Raw genomic sequence first — 22,469 nt, forward strand, 5'->3', positions numbered from 1 at the left:
TTGAGATGGAGTTTGGCTTTATTGCAGTAGCACGATCTCAGCTTACTGCAACCTTCACCTGCTGGATTCAAGCAATTCTCCTGACTCAGCCTCCCAAGTAGCTGGGATTACCGGTGTGCAGCACCACACTCAGGTGATTTTCATATATTTTTATGAATATATGAAGATGGGGTTTCACCATGTTGGCCATGGTTGGCCAGGCTGGTCTCGAACTCCTGACCTCAGTTGATCCACCCACCTTGGCCTCCCAAAGTGCTGAGATTACAGGCGTGAGCCACCACACCTGGCCTCCAAATCCATTTTCTAAAAGGCACTTTACCGTCCAGCGCCCAGCACACAAGTTCTGGATAGCTCCAGCTGAGGCTTCTAGGATGGCAGGAGTCTTGCTCTCCTTGAGAAGTGAGATGTATATCCGAACCACCTCTGGCTGAAATAAGAGCTCATAGCCTGCACAAAAGAGAAAAAGGCAGCAGAGGGTGCTAATCAGTACCAACAAACCAGGCTCTAGCTGGCTGGAGTCCAGACTTAGTACTCTGGGTTGATAGAGTATGCTCCTATACTAACAGGTTCCTTAAACTCTCTCACACCCTCAACAGCAAACTTAGAGGCCAAATTCCATGTCTTAAGAATAACGAATCCATGGTAAGAGTAGAACAAATATCAACTCATTATATTCAACTCCTCTCTTTCCTTCCTTCTTGCCTCTTCTCCCATAGCTTTGCCTTTGGTTCTACTATGAGAACTCAGAGGCTTCGTTTAGCTCACTGACAGCACTCAAGGTTAAAAATTCCTAATCTCAAATCAACTATTTCTAACTCAACCCAGTTATTCTTCCCACCTTTGCAATTACTAAGTAAAAGCGTTCATCACAGATTTAACATTTACAATTTTTATATCCATGGAGAGCTGTGAACTTTGGACTCCCTGTATTGATGAATACAAAGATCCAAACTTCTTAAAGTATAAAAAGTAAAAAGTACCTTTTTCTTTTTTTTTGAGACTGAGCCTCGCTCTGTTGCCCAGGCTGGAATGCAGTGGTGCAATCTTGGCTCACTGCAACCTCTACCTCCCAGGTTCAAGCGATTCTTCTGCCTCAGCCTCCAGAGCAGCTGGGATTACAGACACGTGCCACCACACCCAGCTAATTTTTGTATTTTTAGTAGAGATGGGGTTTCACCATGTTGGCCAGGCTGGTCTCAAACTCCTGATCTCAGGTGATCTGCCTGTCTTGGCCTCCCAAAGTGCTGGGATTACAGGCATGAGCCACCGTGCCCAGCCTAAAAAGTATCTTTCTAAAAAGGAGCTTCGTTTAATGGTGAGGTTTAAGTCTCAGGCCCTGTATGGCCATTTATGGTTCCTAAATTTCTGCTTTAGACTATCATCAGGGCCGGGCGCGGTGGCTCAAGCCTGTAATCCCAGCACTTTGGGAGGCCGAGGCGGGTGGATCACGAGGTCAAGAGATCGAGACCATCCTGGTCAACATGGTGAAACCCCGTCTCTACTGAAAATACAAAAAATTAGCTGGGCATGGTGGCGCGTGCCTGTAATCCCAGCGACTCAGGAGGCTGGGGCAGGAGAATTGCCTGAACCCGGGAGGCGGAGGTTGCGGTGAGCCGAAATCGCGCCATTGCACTCCAGTCTGGGTAACAAGAGCGAAATTCCGTCTCAAAAAAAAAAAAAAGACTATCATCAGGACCTTATTCTATCCTATACAGCTGTTTATACTATACAGCTTCCCAATACTTTCACAATCATTTCAAATCCATAAGTTGGAAAAGAGAGGACAATAAACATATTACATAAAGTCTTCTATTAGGTTACCAAATATCTTTGTATTATGTTTATGAGACCTTTGGAGACTGAGAAGATAACTTACCTCGAGCTGGACTTGTTCTTTTAGGGAAATCCACTGTATCATTTGCTGGATCCTCTATGGGTTTTTTCCCTATAAAAATGAAAAAGGGTTGCAGGGGAAACGGTAAGCCAGTTTAAAAAATAAAAGATTCCACCTGGCACATTTTTCATTCTTCAGTCAGAATCTTTTGATCACAGATGCACCATGAGGGGCAAAGGGCGGGTGGGGGCAACTTGTTCCAGAAGGGGACTATACAGAAACAAGGATAGAAAGCAGGCAGCAGATAGGTAAGACAAGGATGACAACTGATGATGCTGTTATCCTGAGTTCTGATAATGGGGACTGCTGTCAAGAAACAGCATGCCATGAGCCATTAGCTACTGTTTCAATGTCTTCCTCAACTGAATTTTCCTACATGCATAGACAGGGAAAAGTTAGGCAAGGATATACTAGGGACGCTAAAACCAAAACATGCAAATTAGAAGTAGATAAGCACCTTAAAAGACTCCACTCACCTCTGGAGAACCACTCATCTTCCAGTGTATCACCCAAGGTAGAAAGCAAAGAAGAGAAATGAAATAAGAAAAATGCAGAAGAAAGATGTCAGCAGGATCATGGGTAAATAAGCAGGAAAGCACAGAGAAGAAAAGAAAAACACAGAAAACACAAAGGACATATGGGGAAAAAGGTCCCAGATTAATTGAGTTCTCATCCTCCACTGCCCCAGTCATTGATACCACCACCACCACCCCACCACCACCCTGAATGAAGCACACAACACAGGATAAGCAGCAAAGCAAAAAGACATCTGTAACCAGGCAGACTCCCATACTGCTTGGCAAGTATTTTGTGCCTTAAGCTAAAAGTGTTCCTTCCTTTCTCTGCCCTACATTGAAGAGTAAGAAACAGGAACCAAGACTCACCTTTGCCCTTCTTGGCCCCAAAGCAACTCGCAGCATGTGGCCCAGTATTGTTGGCAACATTGGGAGGTGCCTCTTGGTAACGCTCTGCCTGTGGGATCTCCCGGTGAACTTGATATGATAAGTTCCGAAGGAGGCACACACAGTTCTCTACAAGCTTAGGGACACAAGATAAAAGGGGTCAATGGGAAAAAAGAATGTCTATTGTGATTTCTCTGCAAGTACAGCTTTCCATGACTCAGGTATTAAAATGTTGATCTTCAAATGCATAACCCAATCCGTAACTTCTCAGGATGCCCTTTTTTTTTTTTTTTTTTTTTTTTAAATGTCAGCACAAAAACCTGAGTAACTCAGGATGCCTCTTAAGTGCTCCAGGCTTCTTGAAATCCCTGTGGCCTCAGGCTAATGGAAGGCCGACCTATGGACTTATTGGCTTCTGCCATTATTTGGTGTGTAACCAAAACTTGGATCATCATTCTTTCTACTTAGACAATGTACAGTTTTGGAAGACAGCTAATCAGCTTTAAAATATATAGGTGACAGATTTTTTTTTAAACGGCCAGGCAGGGTGGCTCACGTCTGTAAATCCCAGCACTCTGGGAGGCCGAGGCAGGCAGATCACCTGAGTTTGGGAGTTCAAGACCAGCCTGGCCAGCATGGTGAAATCCTGTCTCTACTAAAATATAAAAATTAGCCGGGCATAGTGGCAGGCACCTGTAATACCAGCTACTCAGGGGCTGAGGCAGGAGAATCCCTTGAACTCAGGACGCAGAGGTTACAGTGAACTGAGATCATACCACTGCACTACAGCCTGGGCAACACAGTCAGACTCCGTCTCAAAACAAAACGAAACAAAAAAAAACATGTTTTCTTTTAAGTTGAATACCCACTTTAAGGAGTAGGGGCTCAGCAGGGCATGGTGGCTAACACTTATAATCCCAACATTTTGGGAGGCCAAGGCAGGTGGATCATGTGAGGTTAAGAGTTTGACACCAGCCTGGTCAACATGGTGAAACCCCATCTCTACTAAAAATACAAAAATTAGCTGGGTGTGATGGCACATGCCTGTAAGCCCTACTCAGGAGGCTGGGGCACAAGAATCACTTGAAACTGGGAAGAGGAAGTTGCACTGAGCTGAGATCATGTCACACTACACCCCAGGCTGTGCAAAAGAGTGAGACTGTCTCAAAAATAAGGGGTAAGGGCCAGTACAAATATTTAACATTACTTGAAAGCCTGAGATGATAGGTCTCTGCACTAGATACGTCATAGTTGTGGTGAATGGAATTCACTCAGCCATTAAAGGTAAGCCAGCACTTACCTTACTGTCCGAATCCTTCTGCCCAATCTCAGCCTGAACAATGAAAATGAGGGCATCAACTAAACCATCACATTCCCGAAGCTTCCGGCGAGCTTCACTCCTCTCTGAGCTTACATTCCTGAGGGGAAACCAGAAGCTTCAAGATGACTCAAATCCAGAAATCCTCCCTTAAATATCCCTCAACACCTACAAGCTTCCTCAATAATTTTTCTACTCACTATAATAATGAATACCTATTATAAACAAGGTACTGCAGTTGAGAGAAAGTTGATTAATAGTCCCTGCCTTCTGAATGTTTATAACGCTGTGGGCTGGGGGTTAATGATATGTACCAGATACAATAATAAGATACAATAACCAGATACAATAATAAGATGGAATAGATTCTTCTTGTATGGAAGTATAATACATATGTAGAATGAAACAGAGCACAGAAAGGTGTATTCCAAAGAGGGAAAGATTATACAGCAGCATTTATAGGATATAAAAAGAAGAATTCAGGAAAACCTTAATAAAGGCACTTGAGTTTAGCCACAAAAAGGCAAAGAAGAAGAGAAACGTGTTCACAGAAAGAACAGACCTTCCTCACCCATAACCTAGCCTCCTAGTACTCTGTACCCCTTTTGCTGCATTTATCACAGCCTGACTTGAAATATAGATAACTAAGACAAGCGCATAGACACAGGACTAGACCACCTTACACATGGTAGATGCTGAACAAAAGCTTACCAAAGTAGATGAACAAAGTCAAAGAGGCATAAAAGTGACGAGTATGACCGGGCGCGGTGGCTCAAGCCTGTAATCCCAGCACTTTGGGAGGCCAAGGCGGGTGGATCACGAGGTCAAGAGATCGAGACCATCCTGGTCAACATGGTGAAACCCCGTCTCTACTAAAAATACAAAAAATTAGCTGGGCATGGTGGCGCGTGCCTGTAATCCCAGCTACTCAGGAGGCTGAGGCAGGAGAATTGCCTGAACCCAAGAGGCGGAGGTTGTGGTGAGCCGAGATCGTGCCATTGCACTCCAGCCTGGGTAACAAGAGCGAAACTCCATCTCAAAAAAAAAAAAAAAAAAAAAAGTGAAGAGTATGTATGGGGAACAACAAGCAAACTGATACAGGTACATGTGGTATACATGAGGGAATAGCCACAAAGGCAGAAAGACAGGCTGGAGTTATAGTATGCAATACAGACAGGAATGGAGGCTAAAGAACAGGCTGAAGAATTTTTGTTTTAAGGAAATGTAAGTCAGTCCTCAAAAATTCACCCTCATATTCTCAAAACCCCTATTGTTACCTAAGGCAGCCAGCTGTGTTGGTGAGCACTGATTCCCACTCAATATGACGTGGCTTACAGTCTTCATTAGGTTCCCGCTCCCAGCCAGAATGAGGAATGATCACTTCATCTGTCAAGGCGTGCAGTGCGTGGTCCACAATCTCCATTTTGATTGAGTCATGGGATGAGAGATTCCACAGGGTTCCTGGAAGAAACAACTCATCAGATGGCTCTTGGGCACTCAAGCAATACGTTTGAAGAACACCAAAGATAATTCCCTATTATATCATTTCTCAGTCTTCCCCAGTGACCAAATACCTCGTAGTAATATTCAAGCTTTGTTTGAGATCCTCAGCAAGAAATATATTCTACATTATGGCTCAATATAAACATACAGATCATGAAATAAAGTTTTATAAAACTATACTTAACTATAAGCAATGCTCTCCGATCTACCTATACCAGAGTTTTTCAACTTCACCATCACTGACATTTTGGGCCAGGTAATTCTTTGTTATGGGGAGCTGTCTCATCTATTGTTGGATGTTTACCAGCATCCGTGGCCTTTACTCACTAGATGCCAGTAGCACTCCCTCTCCCCGCTCCAAGTTGTAACAACCAAAAATAAATCCAACCCTGAAAATGGCCAAAAGTCCTCAGGGCAGGGCAGACAAAATGGCCCTTAACTAAGAAGCAATGGTCTAAACTACTTTTTTTTCTTTATTCCTTTCTCTTGGAATGCTGATTATGCGCCACAAAATTTTATTCACTCATGGATTACACTAATAGATCACAACCCACAATCTGAAAAACTCTAAATAAAGAAGGAACCACAAGCTCCTATGTCTATATGGGCCAACTAGGTGAGTCAAGACAGGCAGATATTTAAAAGAAATTACAAGAATGTGAAAAAATGGCAGTTGACACTCAACTCCATGTTTGGGAAACAACTTCCTAAATGGCTATAGTTGGTCAGATAATAGAATGTGTTGGAGACTAGTGTAAATTAGAAAGCATATGCTTCAATCAGTTCAGACCAAATACTGCCAGGGAAGAAAAGAGATCCATTGTTAACAACTCTTCCACATTTTTAATATAAGTTAAGAATCTGCAATTTTAAGTAAAATCTTCTGAATTTCCTTTCTTTTTTCTTTTTTTTGAGACAAGAGTCTTCCTCTGTCACCAGGCTGGAGTAAAGTGGCGCAATCTCGGCTCACTGCAACCTCCGCCTCCCAGTTCAAGCGATTCCCCTGCCTCAGCCTCCCGAGTACTTGGGACTGTAGGTGTGAGCCACCATGCCCGGCTAGCTTTTTGTATTTTAGTAGAGACAAGGTTTCACCACATTGGCCAGGATGGTCTTGATCTCCTGACCTTGTGATCCACCCGCCTCAGCCTCCCAAAGTGCTGGGATTACAGGCGTGAACCACCATGCCCGGGCAAAATCATCTGAATTTTAAACATCAGCAACCATTTCTTTAAAATTTCAAAAATGCTGTATAGTCCAAACAAACCTGTGAGATGGATTTGACCCAGAGGCCACCAGTTCACAACCTTTCATCAAAAGTAAAAGGTCTGGAAATCCCTCTAGTTCTCACTATCTCTAGAGAGTAACAGTGACTTAGCAATTTTCCTTAGGCCTAGAACTCACCGGTAATGACTTCGGTAAGGTCCATATCACGAGCCTTTCGGAGCAATCGCACAAGGGCAGGCACACCATCACAGTTTTTTATGGCAATCTTGTTATCCTGGTCACGTCCAAAAGAGATATTCTTGAGAGCTCCACAGGCTCCAAGGTGCACTTCCTTTTTGGGGTGGTCTAACAATCCCACCAGTATTGGGATGCCCTTGAGCTTCCGCACGTCAGTCTTCACCTTGTCATTGCGGTAGCATAAGTGTTGCAGGTATGCAGCTGCATTGGACTTGACAGCATCTAAGCGAAATCCAAGCATGGCGATCACCTCTGGCAGCTCTGGCTGTCTCCAATTAGGAGGTGGGGGCCCTCCTTTGCGCAGGCTATCCAAACTTGCTAAACTTCCTCGCTCATGCTGGGCCAAAGGAGCCCAATAGTACTGATCTGATGGCACCTCCTCACCAATCATGTCTTCATAGCTCCTGAGAAGTTTTGGAAGAACCAAGAGAATACATCAAGCCATAATGTCTAGTTTCCTGGACATTCCCTCATGTGCAAAGCAGGATTAACCCAAATCTCAGAGTGCTGATCTTATCTCTCCTTTGTATGAATAATATACTGATCAATTTTCCTCAATGGGTTAGGAAAAATAAAAGGTAATAATTTTAAAGGCACCTGCAATTTAATTAAAACTACATTTTTTTCCTTTGAAGTCTGCAGGCTTAGAAAGTAACAAGCATTCAGGAGAAGTTAATCAACAAGAAAGAACCAAATCCTTATTACTTATCATTTATTTGAAGGATATCTGACAGCTATTAACTTTTCTATGTAGAGATTAGGATAAACCCTGAGACAGCAGAGTTAAACAAAGCAACTGACTCAATGGCACAGAAGTCTGAGAACAGTTTCTTAACTAAACAGGAAATGAGGCATTTACACATAGGAAACAACTGGTGAGATAAGACCTTTAAATACATTTCATGTTTAAGCTTCTCCTTATCCTAGTTTGGAAATTATAAAAGATGGATTGATAGAGAAAAAATAATAAAGGACTTCTTGCTACATCACAGGAGGACCTGGCTTTGGTACTGATGAGATATAAACTTGAACAGTAATTTTCAGTCATCCCAAGATCATGTCTGCTACTCAGCAAATGTGTCAGAGGTAAGATTCCATCCTCCAATTTTTAAAGATAATACCTCCAGTTCTTTCAAAATGGAGCCTATTCACCAACATCACATTTGGGAAGCCCAGCCACTAGAAACAGACAAAGCAATAGAAGGTAAGAAAAATCAAACCAGGAGGTAATTCTTCCTGTTTCAGTACTACCAACAACCACTAGAGGGTGAGTCTGACACACTATTATTTATTCATAACTACCAGGAAGGAAGAAACCATTATCTGTGAGCTCATCTCTTTCTGGCTCCCACAGGAGAGGGTAATCTATTGTGTGGAACTCTCCAAATAAGCTGTTGTTTGTTCTACAAAACCACTCCCACTGTCACCAAATATTCAAGGTTGCCCTGAGCAGAAGGCCTTCCTCACAGGTATCAACATCAACCACACAACAGTGCCTTAGATGGACAAAGCATTTAGTAAAGCATGACCAAGATGGTCTTAATGCGGAAACAGAGACAGGCCTGGTGACTCAAGCCTGTAATCCCAACACTTTGGGAGGCCGAGGTGGGCGGGTCATCTGAGGTCAGGTGTTCGAAACCAGCCTGGCCAACATGGCAAAACCCTGTCTCTACTAAAACTACAAAAATTAGCCAGGCGTGGAACTGTAATCCCAGCTACTTGGAAGGCTGAGGCAGGAGAATCGCTTGAACCCAGGAGGCAGAGGTTACAGTGAGCCAATATCGCACCACTGCACTCCAGCCTGGGCGACAGAGGGAGACTCCATCTGGAAAAAAAAAAAAAAAACCACGGAAACAAAATGAATAGCTTAGATAGCTAAATTTTAAAAGTAGGCTATTAAGCAGTATGTTAAGATTCCATTTTAGTAGAGAGAAAATAGGATATAGTTACATGTATAAGAAACAACTCAAAGGATATGCACCAAAATGTTAACAGTGGTTCTTTATCAATAGATGGTATGCTTTTCTGGGTTTTTCAAGCTCTGTATTGAACATGTTTAACCTCTATTATTAATATAAACAATTATAAAAACAATTACCATAACCAAAATTTCCAGAGAACTCTATCTTATATCCTCTTCTGTATAGAGGCAGTGGATTGGACATTCTTTCCTCTGTTTTACAAGTAACAAAGCTGTGCCCAGAAAGATCAAATGACTTGCTTAAGCCTACTTAGCTAGTGGCAAAGGCACAATTAGAACCAAGGTCTCAGGGTTCAGTGCTTTTTCCACTAATCACTGTCTCACTGTTTAAGTTTGACCTTGTATTACTCTCCAAGCCCAGAACAGGAAGCAGCAAATGTTCTTGCTAGTCAAGCAGGTTTCCAAGTCCAATGCTACCCTGGAACAAACCCAAGAGCCAGGCACAAAACTCTATGTGAACTACCACAACTAGGGACGGCAGAGAATGACCTGGCCACCCACACCCATCTGCATCCAATCACTCTTTACTAATGAGGAAGTCAGAAAAAGCAGACTTGCAGTAGAGCCAACACCCTGGGCAGACTGCTTCAATGATGGCTGTTATCTACCACTGCTCTAAGTTGCACCAGCTGAGGTCTGGTGCTCCTACAGGAATAAAAATGAGTCACATGTGAGTTGGATTAGCTATCTAAGACACCTGAAAGGTGAGTAACTCAGTCTTAGATAATGGGGCCTCTACCCCTGGGCCCAGCCCTGTTCACTGTTAACCAAAGCTACCTAATATATGAGGAAAATGAGCACCAAGGCATTTGCTTTAAAAGGTCATGACCCTAGAAAGAGCACTTCAGCAACAGCTGCTGGGGTATCCTTACCATCAAGACAACCATAAATCTTCCCTTGTTTCTTATCATTTCTCTTTGCCTGGAAAACACTGTCTCTAATTTATTCTAAAGCAGCATTGGCAGCCCATGGGACAAATCTGTTTTTGTACACACCCAGAATTCTTTTTACATTTTTAAAGGATTGTTTGAAAAAAAGAACATAGGACAAAGATAATACATGGCCCGCAAAGGCTAAAATAGTTCTACGTGGTCCTTTTTAGGGGTCTGCAGACCCCATTCCAAAGCATTCTCTCAAGGCAACAAGGCAAACCATACACCAGTCCAAACATCAATCACTCCCTTTTTCACAACACCAAAGAATCCCCAGGGACAAGTAGTAAAGTCAGAGCAGGCAGCTGCTTAGTGACCCTTCAGAGGGTTGCTGCTATACCCCTAGACCTCCACCCAAGGATGTCACGACGATTATTTCACTTTACAATCAAATGTAAGACCCTAAGCATAGAATGGCAAGGCTCTTGTGAGGTCAAAGTTTGCTTTTAACTTTGGATTAAAAACACCACAAGAAAGTTGGGGCGGCAGGTGTGGGGGTGTGTATGTGGGGGTAGGGGTGTGTGTGTGTGTGTGTGTGTGTATCTTTAACCGTCTCTTTTGGCCCTGAATTCCTAAAATCCTCAACTCTGTTCTTAATACCAAACCAGAAGCTGAAGAAATTCCCAGGAACAAGTGAGCAAGAATTCCACGGCCCCAGACATCAGAATCCTCTGCCTAACACCAAAAGGGGGTCACAGCTTAGCCCGAAACAGCAGAAACTTCAGCACAAAAGCAAAGTTCATTCTTCAGGACATACACTAGTAACAATCACAAGTTGTTTTCTATAATTAAAATATATGGGCCAGGCGTGGTGGCTCACACCTGTAATCCCAACACTTATGGAGGCCAAGGCAGGCGGATCATCTCTAAGGTCAGGAGTTTGAGACCAGGCTGGCCAACATGGTGAAACTCCATCTCTACCAAAAATACAAAAATTAGCCAAGCATGATGGTGCTTGCCTGTAGTCCCAGCTACTAGGGAGGTTGAGGCACGAAAATCGCTTGAGGCAGAGGTTGCGGTGAGCCAAGATGGCACCACTGCACTCCAGCCTGGGTGACAGAGCAAGACAACTATCTCAAAAAAAAAAAAAAAAAAATTAGAATATATGATTTTCATTTAAATATATATGTGTGTGTATACACAGACACACACACACACACACATACACACACATATATATATGGCAAATCAACACTAAGCCAAGTAAGAAAAGGGAAAAACAGGGTACACTTTCTCCCCAAACAAAGCAGAGGGGAGGAGGCCACAAGAATCTCTGATCCCGAAAAGTTCTTAGAAGTTGAAGGAAAAGCTACCCCTTGTTCCTGGTCTTGGAAAAGGCCCTTTCATCTTCCCCCATTCTTGCCTACCTGAGGCGCCGACGAGGGTCAGAGGGTGTCCCAGTCCGACGGGCAGTGCCATAATCAGACATCATACCATAATCCAGGTCCTCATAGCCCATACTACGCTGGTCATCCTCTAGCCCATAAGGCTCTGGATGAAAGCGATGCAGATCCACGCTGCTCCCACCTACCCGAACCTGGGGTTGGGGCCCATACACATCCTGTCTACTCGGTGCCCGGTAGCCTTCCATGCTGGGCCTATACCGCTCCTCAATGCGGGTAACCCGGGACAGACTGCCATAGTTATCACTGCCACCTGGATAACCATCTTCATAGTGGCGGCTATATCCATCAGGAGGGTAGTGGAAGTTCCTGGGAAGGGTAGCAGTGCCTGCTTGCCCCACATAGGGACCAGGTCCCCCATTGCCATTCTTGCGGAAGTCACGACCCAAAGTCTGGATATAGTTGTTAGAAACTGATGAGGCATCCACAGGCAATCCATCTGGTCCCATAGGGACTGGCTGTACTGTCCGTGTGGTCACAGTCTTCACTACTTTCTTGACCTGCAAGTAAGGAACAAAAAAAAAACTAATGAAGGAAGTGAGCAATTAAATTCTAAACCACTCTAAAAGAAACAAACCCTTAGATCCCTAGGTCATTTTACCTAGAAATGCTTTAAGGTCTACCATCTATCTTTCTTGCCATCCTACAGGAAGTCCCCAAGCAGGAAAATTGCCCTGACAGTAACTATGCCTATAAGGGGAGCTGCTACAGACCTTGATATACCTTCTCTCTTCCCTGTTCCATAAGATTTTCCCATATCTCTTTATCTTTTCTATCTGGCCAGAGATCACTTTCTTTATGTGATCAGATCAATGATGGCATATCAATCCTCCATCTTAAGTGCTTAACCCGTCCCCTAACATAAACAAAAAGACCTCTTCTATCAGTTCCAGATCTTTTACACATCTTAAGTTTACCGTGGTCTCTGTGCGCCGAGTGGTCCCATCATCTGAGGTCTCCACAGAGACTACAGACATAGCTCCCTCAGGATCCTCCTGGGTGTAGGTCTCCACAATCTGCCCCGGTTCCTGCATCCTGGGGATAGTGTTATATAGAAGGTGACTGTGATCCTATATGGAAAAGAAAAGAGAGAAGAAACTACTGTTAAGCTCTGTGTATTAACAATCCATCCTAATAAGAATCATAAGTGGTAACCCTGGAGATAGGGACTCCTCATGCATCTTGTATAGGCCTCAGGATTTTTAGATGGGTGGCTGCCATCTTTTGAACTTGTACAAAAGGACAGTAGACATAATTTCTCAGTTGTAGTCATTTAACAAACATGAACTGAGTTACCTATAGCCACATCAACATCTAAGTGACAGAGACAGTAGATTTAACTTCCCAGCTGTGGTCATCTAAGTTAACATGAACTGTGTTAACTGCAGTTTCATCTATATCTGAGTGACCCCTCAGAACAGCAGCTCACCCAATTTAAAAAAGAACTTTTAATTTATTACTTGATATAGGGTCCTCACTCTGTCACCCAAGCTAGAGTACAGTGTCATGATCATAGCTCACTGCAGCCCCAATCTCCCATGCTCAAGCAATCTTCCCACTTCAGCCTCCTGAGTAGCCAAAGCTACAGGCTCACACCACCATGCCTGGCTAATTTTATTTTTTTGTAGAGACAGGGTCACACTATGCTGCCCATGCTGGTCTTGAACTGCTGGGCTTAAGAAATCCTCCAGCCTCAGCCTTCCAAAGTGCTGAGATTACAGGAATGAGCAAATCACACCTGGCCAAAATAAAAAACTTTTTTTTTTTTTTTTTTTTTGAGACAGTTTTGCTCTTGTTGCCCAGGCTGGAATGCAATTGCGTGATCTTGGCTCACCACAACCTCTGTCTCCTGGGTTCAAGCGATTCTCCTGCCTCCAAGCGATTCTCCTGTCTCAGCCTCCTAAGTAGCTGGGATTACAGGCATGCACCACCACACCCTGCTAATTTTGTATTTTTAATAGAGATGGGGTTTCTCCATGTTGGTCAGGCTGGTCTCAAACTCCCGACCTCAGGTGATCTGCCCACCTCAGCCTCCCAAAGTGCTGGGATTACAGGTGTGAGCCACCACACCTGGCCTGAAATAAAGAACTTTTAAGATAAACTTGAAAATCCCAATAAGAGCCATCTTTTGACTGGCTCTATGTCACTCTTCAGATACTATCTAAAAGGCTCAAGACCAGCCAGATTTTAGGTAGAGTTTTCTGCTGCAAAGTAGAAGCCTGCTGTCTCTAGAAAAGAAACACAGTACTTAGGGATCAAATGGGGTGGCAGTGGGGAGTAAAAATAGTCATAAAGATCAGTGGTCATTAAAATTCATTCCAAAACAAAACTACATATATACTTTGAAGCTCCATTTCTTTGTTTTTGTAAATGAAAAAAACTAACTAATGAATGTGTACAATGTGCCAGGCACTTTACAAGACACCAATATGCTCTCACAGGCTGGGAAATAAGAAAATACGAATGAAGCAACCCAGGTCTTGAGCCAAAGAATTACCTGGGGTCCGTTGAGTTTCAAATCTGAAAATTTCTGTCTCTCAAGGTCAGCATCGCCCACAAACCGGCCGTTCTGAAACACAGCCCACAAGAAGACAATTCATTTTGTGGCCTTCTTTTGCTCTATCAAACACAAATGATCTTTTTTCCAAATAGTAAAAGGGCTTTCAAGAAGGTAGGTGTGGCCTGGAGTCCTTGTGTCAGTACTCATAAAAGAACCATATCACTCGTTAGTTTAGCACTTTCCTCAAAATTGAAAATCAGGCCTGGAACTCTGGCAGACAGGGTCTCTGGAACATAAGAACGTAACCTCCATGATGGCAGAGGGTTTTTTGGGATAAGTTTAGTTTAGTGATGTATTTCCTAGTGCCTTTAGCAGTGCCTGGCACATAACAGGTGCTCAAAAACTATTTGCTGAATAAATAGCAGAGACCGAGATAAGTTCCCCTACATGCAGCCTTTTTGGAAATCCGTAAGAATGTAAGGAAAGTTGGAAAGGCTAAGTGGGGGGGGGTTTCCAAAGAGCTTCTTTATAGTCTCATGAATCTTCATACAGTACTACCACTGGAAACTCCCATTCCCAGCAGCTTTTTAAAGAAAGAAGCAAGATGGCTATCATGTCCTAATGTAAAAAAAACAGAAATTTAAAAAAAAGAGAGAGAGATATGAGTCTCCCTTTCCAAGTACAAAAACAAGTACCCCAACTCCCCTCAAGAAAACAGAAGGCTCAACATCTTTACCAACAATTATTAGAGCCACAGAATACATTCCAAAATGTCATCCAGAAGTTGCTCTGACTTAAGCAGCAGGAAATAATCTAATGACATTATACCACATAAAAATACATTTGCCTGCTCCTCTCCCAGTAGAACAGTGAGATCCAACCACCTTGGGAGACTCTTCCTCCACCCCACTCCCATTACATGGAGAGTGTAATGCTGCAGGGAGAGGAAGTTAAACATTACTTTCAGGAAGAAGGAAGGGTGTGGTTTTACTGCTAAGCAGAAGTTAAAAATAAGAGAGAAACCACATACTGAATCCTGGAATTCCCCAGCACCTCTATGCCTCAGCAATCCTGCTTTCTCCTTTCAATATAATCTCATCCCTAACTTTCTACTATAGTTCCTGTAAAAATCCTAGAAACATTGCAAACATGCTGCCTCCCTCAAATTCCTTTATCCCCCAATTGGAATTCTGTTATCTCACTCAACTACAAGGTTCCTCAGTACGAAGGACTTTCTCTATCTTAAAAAATAAATTACTCAATAAAAAGAATGAAAAGGACTATTAGGGCAAGAGCACTGTTCTGGTTCCCACCCAGAGATCTCTCATAAGATGCAGTCTATCAGGCAACGGCATGCACAAACACACACACACACACACACACACACACACACACACACACACAAAACCTCAGACAGATTACATCACAGCAAAGTCAGACTAGAAAAACCAGAGGAAACACAAGATACTTCTCATTTCCAACACCAATCTCCAGAGTCACATCACAGAGTCAATGAACCCAGAGACCACTGGCTCCTGTGGTTATTTGGGTTAAACAGCAGCATGATGCTCCTTCTCCAACTCTAACCAACAGAATTAACAATGACCCCTTCCTCCAACACATGATTTACACAGCCAACAAAAAGAGCCCACAAGGGCAATATGGAGCAGGAGTACACAATTTATGGACACTGCCACACCTGATTACAGACTGTTCCCTCAGGGAGACTGAACTAGAGCTGAGTGCACAGGATGCCCAACCACTAAGTGGGCATTTACTTTCCTGAATTTTTGATACCAAGAAAAAAAAATCAGTAAACAAAAGTAACTTGAGTATAGCTGCAAACTACACTATCTACCATTACTAGAATTGTAAACCATCCCAGAAAACCTACTCCAGCAAAACAGGAAGTCAGATGGATGCTTCTAGAGAAAGTAAGCCCATCCAACTCAGTCCAGCAGCAATATTCCTTGTCTCTTATCAGCATTTATCACCCCTGGAAAAAAAAAAAAATCCCTGGAAGAACGGGCACTGGATAGCTCATCACCAAAAGGAGAAGAGCTTCCAAAAAAGGATCATAGCCTCTCTGTGACCATGCCAAAGTCCTACCTGCAGGTCTGATGGAGAGAGGGGTTACCTGATGCCGGCGGGTGAGTGTGCCGTTGGCCACGAGTGGGTTGGCATCTTGTGGTGAGACCCGGACGCGTTCCAGCTGCGCCGAGACGTGGCGCCGTTCCTCCTCCAGCGCCCGGGTCAGCTTCTCAAACTGGGCCTCTTGTTCCTTCACAGAGGCCAAGATGCTGGCGGTCGACTCCACCTCTGAGTCGTCCATGAAGGTAAGGGGCGGAGCCGCCGCAGGGTAGGGTAAAAAGGAAGGTGAATCACAGAGGGAGGAGAAGGAGGGAGAGAGACCCCCTCACTTCACACTACCGGGAAAGGGTAAGAGAAAGGAGAGAAAAGGTCACAGGTCAGAGAAGACAGATGAATTATTAATCCCAGAGCCAAAGATGCCCTCTCGTGTTTTTACTGCAGTGCAAAAAGCAAGCCACCGCCAAGCCTGGGAGCCCATCACCAGTGTCTATTCAAGTGGAATCCTTTGCCCACTATGCTTTCGTCAACATCGCACCAGAAATCACTATTTAAAGGAAAGGTGCAATTAAATCTAAGTCTATACACTGTTCGGAGTGGGAGAATGTGGCCAGGTGCTATAGTTATGAGACTGAATTATTTTTCCCTGAAAAATATGTGCTGGTATCAACTCAATGAAATGTGTAACTCTGTGGTACAGACAAGCATTTGCTATCCTGCAGGGACAAGCCACTTCTAGAGATAATAGGGCAATACAGATCTTACTTAACCTCTCCCAAAACTAACCACTAAAACTACTTTAGTAGCAGCAAAATTTAAAAAAAAAATTACTATGCTAAATTAAAATGCCAATTAAGAAATGAAAGTAGACTGGGCACAGTAGCTCACACCTGTAATAGCATTTTAAGAGGCCAAGGTGGGTGGTCACTTGAGGTCAGGAGTTCAAGAGCAGCCTGGCCAACATGGAGAAATCCTGTCTCTACTAAAAATACAAAAATTAGCCAGACATGGTGGCAGGCACCTGTAATCCTAACTGAGGCATGAGAATTGCATGAACCTAGGAGGTGAAGGTTGCAGTGAGCAGAGATGGTGCTACTGCACTCCAGGCTGGGCAACAGAGCAAGACTCTGCCTCCAAAAAAATAATAATACATTCATAAAACGGCCTTTCTACTTCAAAAACTATACTACTATAGTTTGCTAAATATAAAACTGATGCTAAAATGCATTCCTTGACTAATGGAGACAACAGAGTGGCAGAACCACAAAAATCTCTACGTGTAAAAAAACACTATCTTCAAGAAACTTAAGCTCTTTGGGAAGTAGGAAAAGGAGTATTAGCCCCAACCTCTGAAAGTGCACCTCACAGTAGTCATATCCTAACCTCCACACATCAATGGCTGGAAGTTCCTACATCTCTATAATCCCGCAGAAAGCTCTAACTCAAGCTTTTCCAAACCAAGGCCCATGGGACGCATGCAGCCCAGGACAGCTTTCAATGCAGCCCACCACAAACTTCTTAAAACATTATGAGATTTTTTTGCAATTTTTTTTTTAGCTTATTGGCTTATCTTAGGGTATTTTATATATGGCCCAAGAATTCATCTTCCAGTGTAGCCCAGGGAAACCAAAAGATTGGATGCCCTTGCTCTAAATAAACTATCTTTTTACCCCCTTACTTGTTCCAACTCAGGATAAATATCGAAGTATCTAGAGAGTTTTGTGCGCTATCTATACAATAAAAGATAATTATATAGAAATGAACTATATAACTCCATACCATTATATGATGAACTCCATACCATCATATAAACAGGAAGTTTAAGAGGCATTAGTCATACCTTGTTGGACTCAGTGGGTTTTTTTCTCTTTTATAGCTATGACAGACTTTATGCCAGTCCAAAATATACAATGTTGAAAGACAGGTTTTGAAATAAATCTCCCCTATTCCCACCCTCTTGCCAACCCCTAAAGAAAAATGGTATTTAAAAAGATTTTTTTCTGCTATGACATGATAGGAAAATATATATTTCTTAAAAAGATTTTTTATATTTAATAAACATATTTCCATACACACCTGTTAAGAGAAGGTCGCAATTGATTGGTTTAACAGAGAACTGCCCAGTCTAGATTCAAATAATCATGGAAGAAGCATCCCAGCCACCACAGCAAGGAGGAAGCAGGAAGGAGAGAGCTGCAGAAATATTTGAAGGAAAAATGGGAATGAGAGAATAATAAAATATACCCAATACATAAAAACAAGAAGAGCAAGGGGCAATAATCGGAATGAAAGAAAGTAATTTAAAATATGACTTGGAATTGCTTAACGTGACAAGTGCCATTTGGATTCTGCTTGGATATCGTTTTCATTAAAACCTGGATTATACTGTCATGTGAGAGTTCCTCTACCTGTATTCCCACATATAACCAGGAACAGGTTATAATATGTACAAAAATACATTTACCTGGTCTCCAGCAACCAAATTAGGGAAAAAGAAAAAAACTGCTGTTGGAATGCCCTTCCCCCTCCCTTCCCACCCCTAAGGCAGAAACCTCAAAGCCCAGTCCCAGCATGCCCACAAAGACATTGAGAAACCAATGCAAAAGTTGTGTGGGGAAGACATGTGGGGACTGGCCTAGGCTGAGCCTTTTGCTTCAGTTCCCTTTCCCACGCTCCCCAGAGCCCCACCAAGCACAGATGCTTGGGCCTGTTTGTGTATATGGAATTCAGCAAACAAAAGTACCCAAAAAAAGCTGATAAATAAGTGCCCAATAAACTCCTGAATCAATCCAGTCCCTAAATTTAAAGAATGTGGTAGCCCTTCCCTAAATTCCTCCTACCCCAGCTCGGAGTTCCCACAACCACTTATCAACTCTTCTTCTTCCTTTCTGTCCAAAACCCACTGCCACTTTCTCATATTCCGACCCTACATTCCAACAGGCCATTCAAAGGTCTTTCTTTAATAAGCACCTTTATTTAAAGAAAAAAAAAAAAGTTGCTCCCCTTTCATCTTCATTTCTTATTTTTAAGTACTTGCCCTTATCCGCTATGTACAATGACCTATGAACCTTCCACGCCAAGAGGACTCTGAGCTCAAAAGAGATTCTTCCAGTTACTGAGTTTCAACGGGGTCTGAAGTGCAATTACCACTACAGCAACCTCCACCCTATAATCTTCTTTGCTAATAAAAGCCCAAATTACTGCTACCATGGGGGATACAGTGACATTCCCTGCTACAAAGAGAAAGTGTATAAATGACCATAAATGGCCCTGCAACTTAAATTAAATGAAGAATTAGGAAGGAAATCAGAAAAAATACTCAGGGCTCTAGATCAGAAAGCAGTATCTGGAGACACATTAGCTTCCACCATCTTCATGGCTTTAAAGCTGACCACCTGGCTCTAATTTGGAAAAGAAGACAGCACAATTAAGCAAAAAGATCAGATTCCCAGGTCTAAAAGCATGGGGAGATATTCTCCCTGAAAGAGGTCAGAAGCAGAGGCTGTATGGGATAGAATACAATGCAGAAGACTGGTCCCAGTTCTGGTTCTACTACTACCCAACAATGGCAGTAAGCTCTGTCATGTTCTCACTTGTAAGATGCCAAATCCATTTACCCTGTTTCCAGGAACCAAATTGGGGAAAAAGAAAAAAAGATTGCTGCTTCCCAGAAGTTAGGAAGTTAGCCCCGTCTAACTCAGAGTTGTTGTAAGGATCAGGTAAGACAATGTATGTTATATATAAATGTCAGGTATTAAGTTGTTTCAAGAGTTAGTTTAACTCTTCCAATTACATTACTCCACAGTAATGTCTCAGCCTCAAACTATTTTGTGAACTAGTAGATGAAATCAACTGGATCAAAAACATAACTAGGTTCTAAGGAGTGAATAGGCTGGTTTTCCTACTCCAAATCTATTTACTAGGAGGTCCCACCTATATATACCAGTGTTTCTGGTACAAAGGGCACTTCTCTTGTGCTTAGAAGTCATCATAGCATTATATATCCGTCATAAGTTCTTGATTCCGTATTTGAGGCCTTAACTATTTATTACCTTGGAGAAATGGAATGTGAAACAAATTAATGATTACTGATTGCTTTACATTTATTACCTTGGCAATCCTTACAACAACCCTAAAGAAGTTTTACTGCAAATAAGATTTATGGGTGAACAAACTACCCAACGTCTCACAGTTAATAGCAAATTTTGAATTTAAATCCAGGTCTGTGTCATTCCAAAGCCTGTGTTTTTCTATGCCATACTGTCAGGTCCAAATAGAAGTGCAGTCAGTACAAGATGGATGGTCCAGATCCTCTCCTCTACAACCTTTGAGAGCTTTCTTCTGAACTATCACAGGAAAACAGGGAAAGAAAAGGGTTCTCATTTGTTTTTGTTTTTTTTTAGGCTCAAGAGTTATCCATAATATCTACATATAAATGAGAAAACAGGGAGAAAAATGGAAGGAAAAAGCAAGCATGAGTGGGGCAAGCTACAGTAAATGGTCTCATAACTTGGAAACTTAAAGAAAATAGATCCTCCCCATGCCATATACATCAAAAAGATTACACTACAAACCATCAGCTGACTTTGGCAGATAGAGCCAGAAGAGTCTTACGAGTTCAGCCCATACCAGGTTTGCCACTTACGTTTTCAATTACACTTGCTCTCACCGAAAAAAAAAAACCATCAAACAATTCCTGAAGTAAGGGTGTTGAGGAGACATAAAGTGAAACCTGTTATTCCCCCTTAAGACTAGATTTTCTGAGAATGCTTAGCTTTACTCTTAACAAGCCATAGGCCCTATATTCCTAAATCCCAGCCACACTAGAAAGATCTTCCTGCTATTACCCAGAGTCCAGAGTCCATAATAAAGATCCCTCATCCAAGCAATGATGATAAAAACTCAGTCTCTTCTGTAAGAACGCCAAATCAAAAGAAGTTAAATTGAATCAAATACCCGGAAGGATCAAACAACCAGACAATGCCAACCAGATAGGAAGACAAAAAAAAAAAAAAAAAAAAATCACTTCCACCCGCAAAAAAAAAAAAAAAAAAAAAAAAAAAAAAAAAAAAAAAAAAAAAAAAAAAAAAAAAAAAAAAAAAAAAAAAAAAAAAAAAAAAATCACTTACCAATAGCATAGTCCCTGGAATGATTTCTTCTACTGTAAATTGGCTAAAAAAATACAATTTGGAATAATTAGAGGTTAAGCGTATAGGCTTTGTTACCTGCCTGGGTTTAAGTATCAGATCTATCACTTATTAGCTATGCGGCTTTGGGCAAAGTATCAACCACTCGAAACTGCAGCTTTCTTTTCTGTAAAATGGAGGAATAAAAATACACGGGGTAGTTGTGGAGATTAAATAAGGCATTTCATGTAAAGTACTTAGAAAAATGTCTTGACACACCGAAAGCCAGTAATATTGTTACTACAGAGACTAGAGCTTGGGGTGTGGTTGGTAGAGTTTCTGAATAAACCAGCCTCCCCATGCTCCCCTCTTTCATTTGCAGCAGACCTGAAAACTACAAGAATTCTTCACTTGTAGAGGGAAAAACAAAATAAAACTCAGATTAGGAGTCAAAAGACCACTGTCCAATTCCTGGCTCTGCCAAAAACTAGCCAGGAAACCTTGGAAAAGTTATAACCCCTGTAAGTTTCCATTTCTATTACTCTTCAGGGTTTAGTTTTAATGAGCTAATATATATAAAACCATAGGCTGGGTGAACTCTAAAGTTCACCAATCTTTGGGTTTTTGGGTAAGAAATTTTATCCTCAGCAGCCAGGCCCAAAGGCAACTCTCCTCCTTTTTTCTATCCATTATAAAATCAAAACCAATGTCACAGCCTGCCATGGTGGCTCACGCCTATAATCACAGCACTTTAGGAGGCCAAGGCGGGAGGATCACTTGAGGTCAGGAGTTCAAAACCAGACTGGCCAACAAGGGGAAATCCCATCCCTACTAAAAATAAAAATTAAAAAATTAGCCAGACAAGTTGGCACACACCTGTAATCCCGGCTACTTGGGTGGCTAAGGCATGAGAGTCGCTTGAACCTGGGAGGCAGAGGTTGCAGTGAGCTGAGATCACGCCACTGCACTCTAGCCTGGGTGACAGAGCAAGACTGTCTCAAAAAACAACAACAACAACAAAAAAACAATGTCACAAATTTATGCTCTCCCTCTAAAAACGATGAATTCTAGAGTTTTTTTTTTTTTTTTAAAGACAGGGTCTCTCGTCGCCCTGGCTAGAGTACAGTGGCACAATCACGACTCACTGCAGTCTGGACCTCCTGGGCTTAAGTGATCCTCCCACCTTGGCCTCCCACTGTGCCAAAGTGCTGGGATTACCAGCATGAGCCACTGTGCCCAGTCATTCTAGGGATTGCAAATGGCTTTTTTCTTTCTTTCTTTCTTTTTTTTTTTTTTGAGATGGAGTCTAGCTGGAGTGCAGTGGTACAATCACGGCTCACTGCAGACTTGAACTCCTGAGC

At 42.4% G+C, this 22,469-nt stretch overlaps 1 protein-coding gene across 18 annotated transcripts in view; it reads right to left on the bottom strand.

The window, feature by feature from the left end:
- Nucleotides 1–22,469, bottom strand: part of CTNND1 (catenin delta 1) — a 57,441-nt gene that overhangs the window by 11,226 nt on the left and 23,746 nt on the right. For 8 of the 18 annotated variants that reach the window (XM_017498936.2, XM_017498931.2, XM_017498934.2 and 5 more), the window contains exons 2-13: nucleotides 18,059–18,175; nucleotides 16,032–16,320; nucleotides 13,892–13,963; nucleotides 12,312–12,464; nucleotides 11,359–11,894; nucleotides 7,019–7,482; nucleotides 5,392–5,575; nucleotides 4,097–4,214; nucleotides 2,779–2,932; nucleotides 2,371–2,388; nucleotides 1,877–1,945; nucleotides 320–447 (exon numbers count right to left, since the gene is read on the bottom strand). In XM_017498936.2, coding sequence (XP_017354425.1) covers nucleotides 320–447; nucleotides 1,877–1,945; nucleotides 2,371–2,388; nucleotides 2,779–2,932; nucleotides 4,097–4,214; nucleotides 5,392–5,575; nucleotides 7,019–7,482; nucleotides 11,359–11,894; nucleotides 12,312–12,464; nucleotides 13,892–13,963; nucleotides 16,032–16,226 — 2,091 coding nt within the window. In that variant the 5' untranslated portion in view covers nucleotides 16,227–16,320; nucleotides 18,059–18,175. The remainder of the gene's footprint in view (nucleotides 1–319; nucleotides 448–1,876; nucleotides 1,946–2,370; nucleotides 2,389–2,778; nucleotides 2,933–4,096; nucleotides 4,215–5,391; nucleotides 5,576–7,018; nucleotides 7,483–11,358; nucleotides 11,895–12,311; nucleotides 12,465–13,891; nucleotides 13,964–16,031; nucleotides 16,321–18,058; nucleotides 18,176–22,469) is intronic. The other 10 variants (XM_017498932.2, XM_017498935.2, XM_017498930.2 and 7 more) reach the window with 4 other exon arrangements.

Source organism: Cebus imitator, unplaced genomic scaffold, assembly GCF_001604975.1.
Source record: "Cebus imitator isolate Cc_AM_T3 unplaced genomic scaffold, Cebus_imitator-1.0 Scaffold253, whole genome shotgun sequence".
Taxonomy (NCBI): Eukaryota; Metazoa; Chordata; class Mammalia; order Primates; family Cebidae; genus Cebus; species Cebus imitator.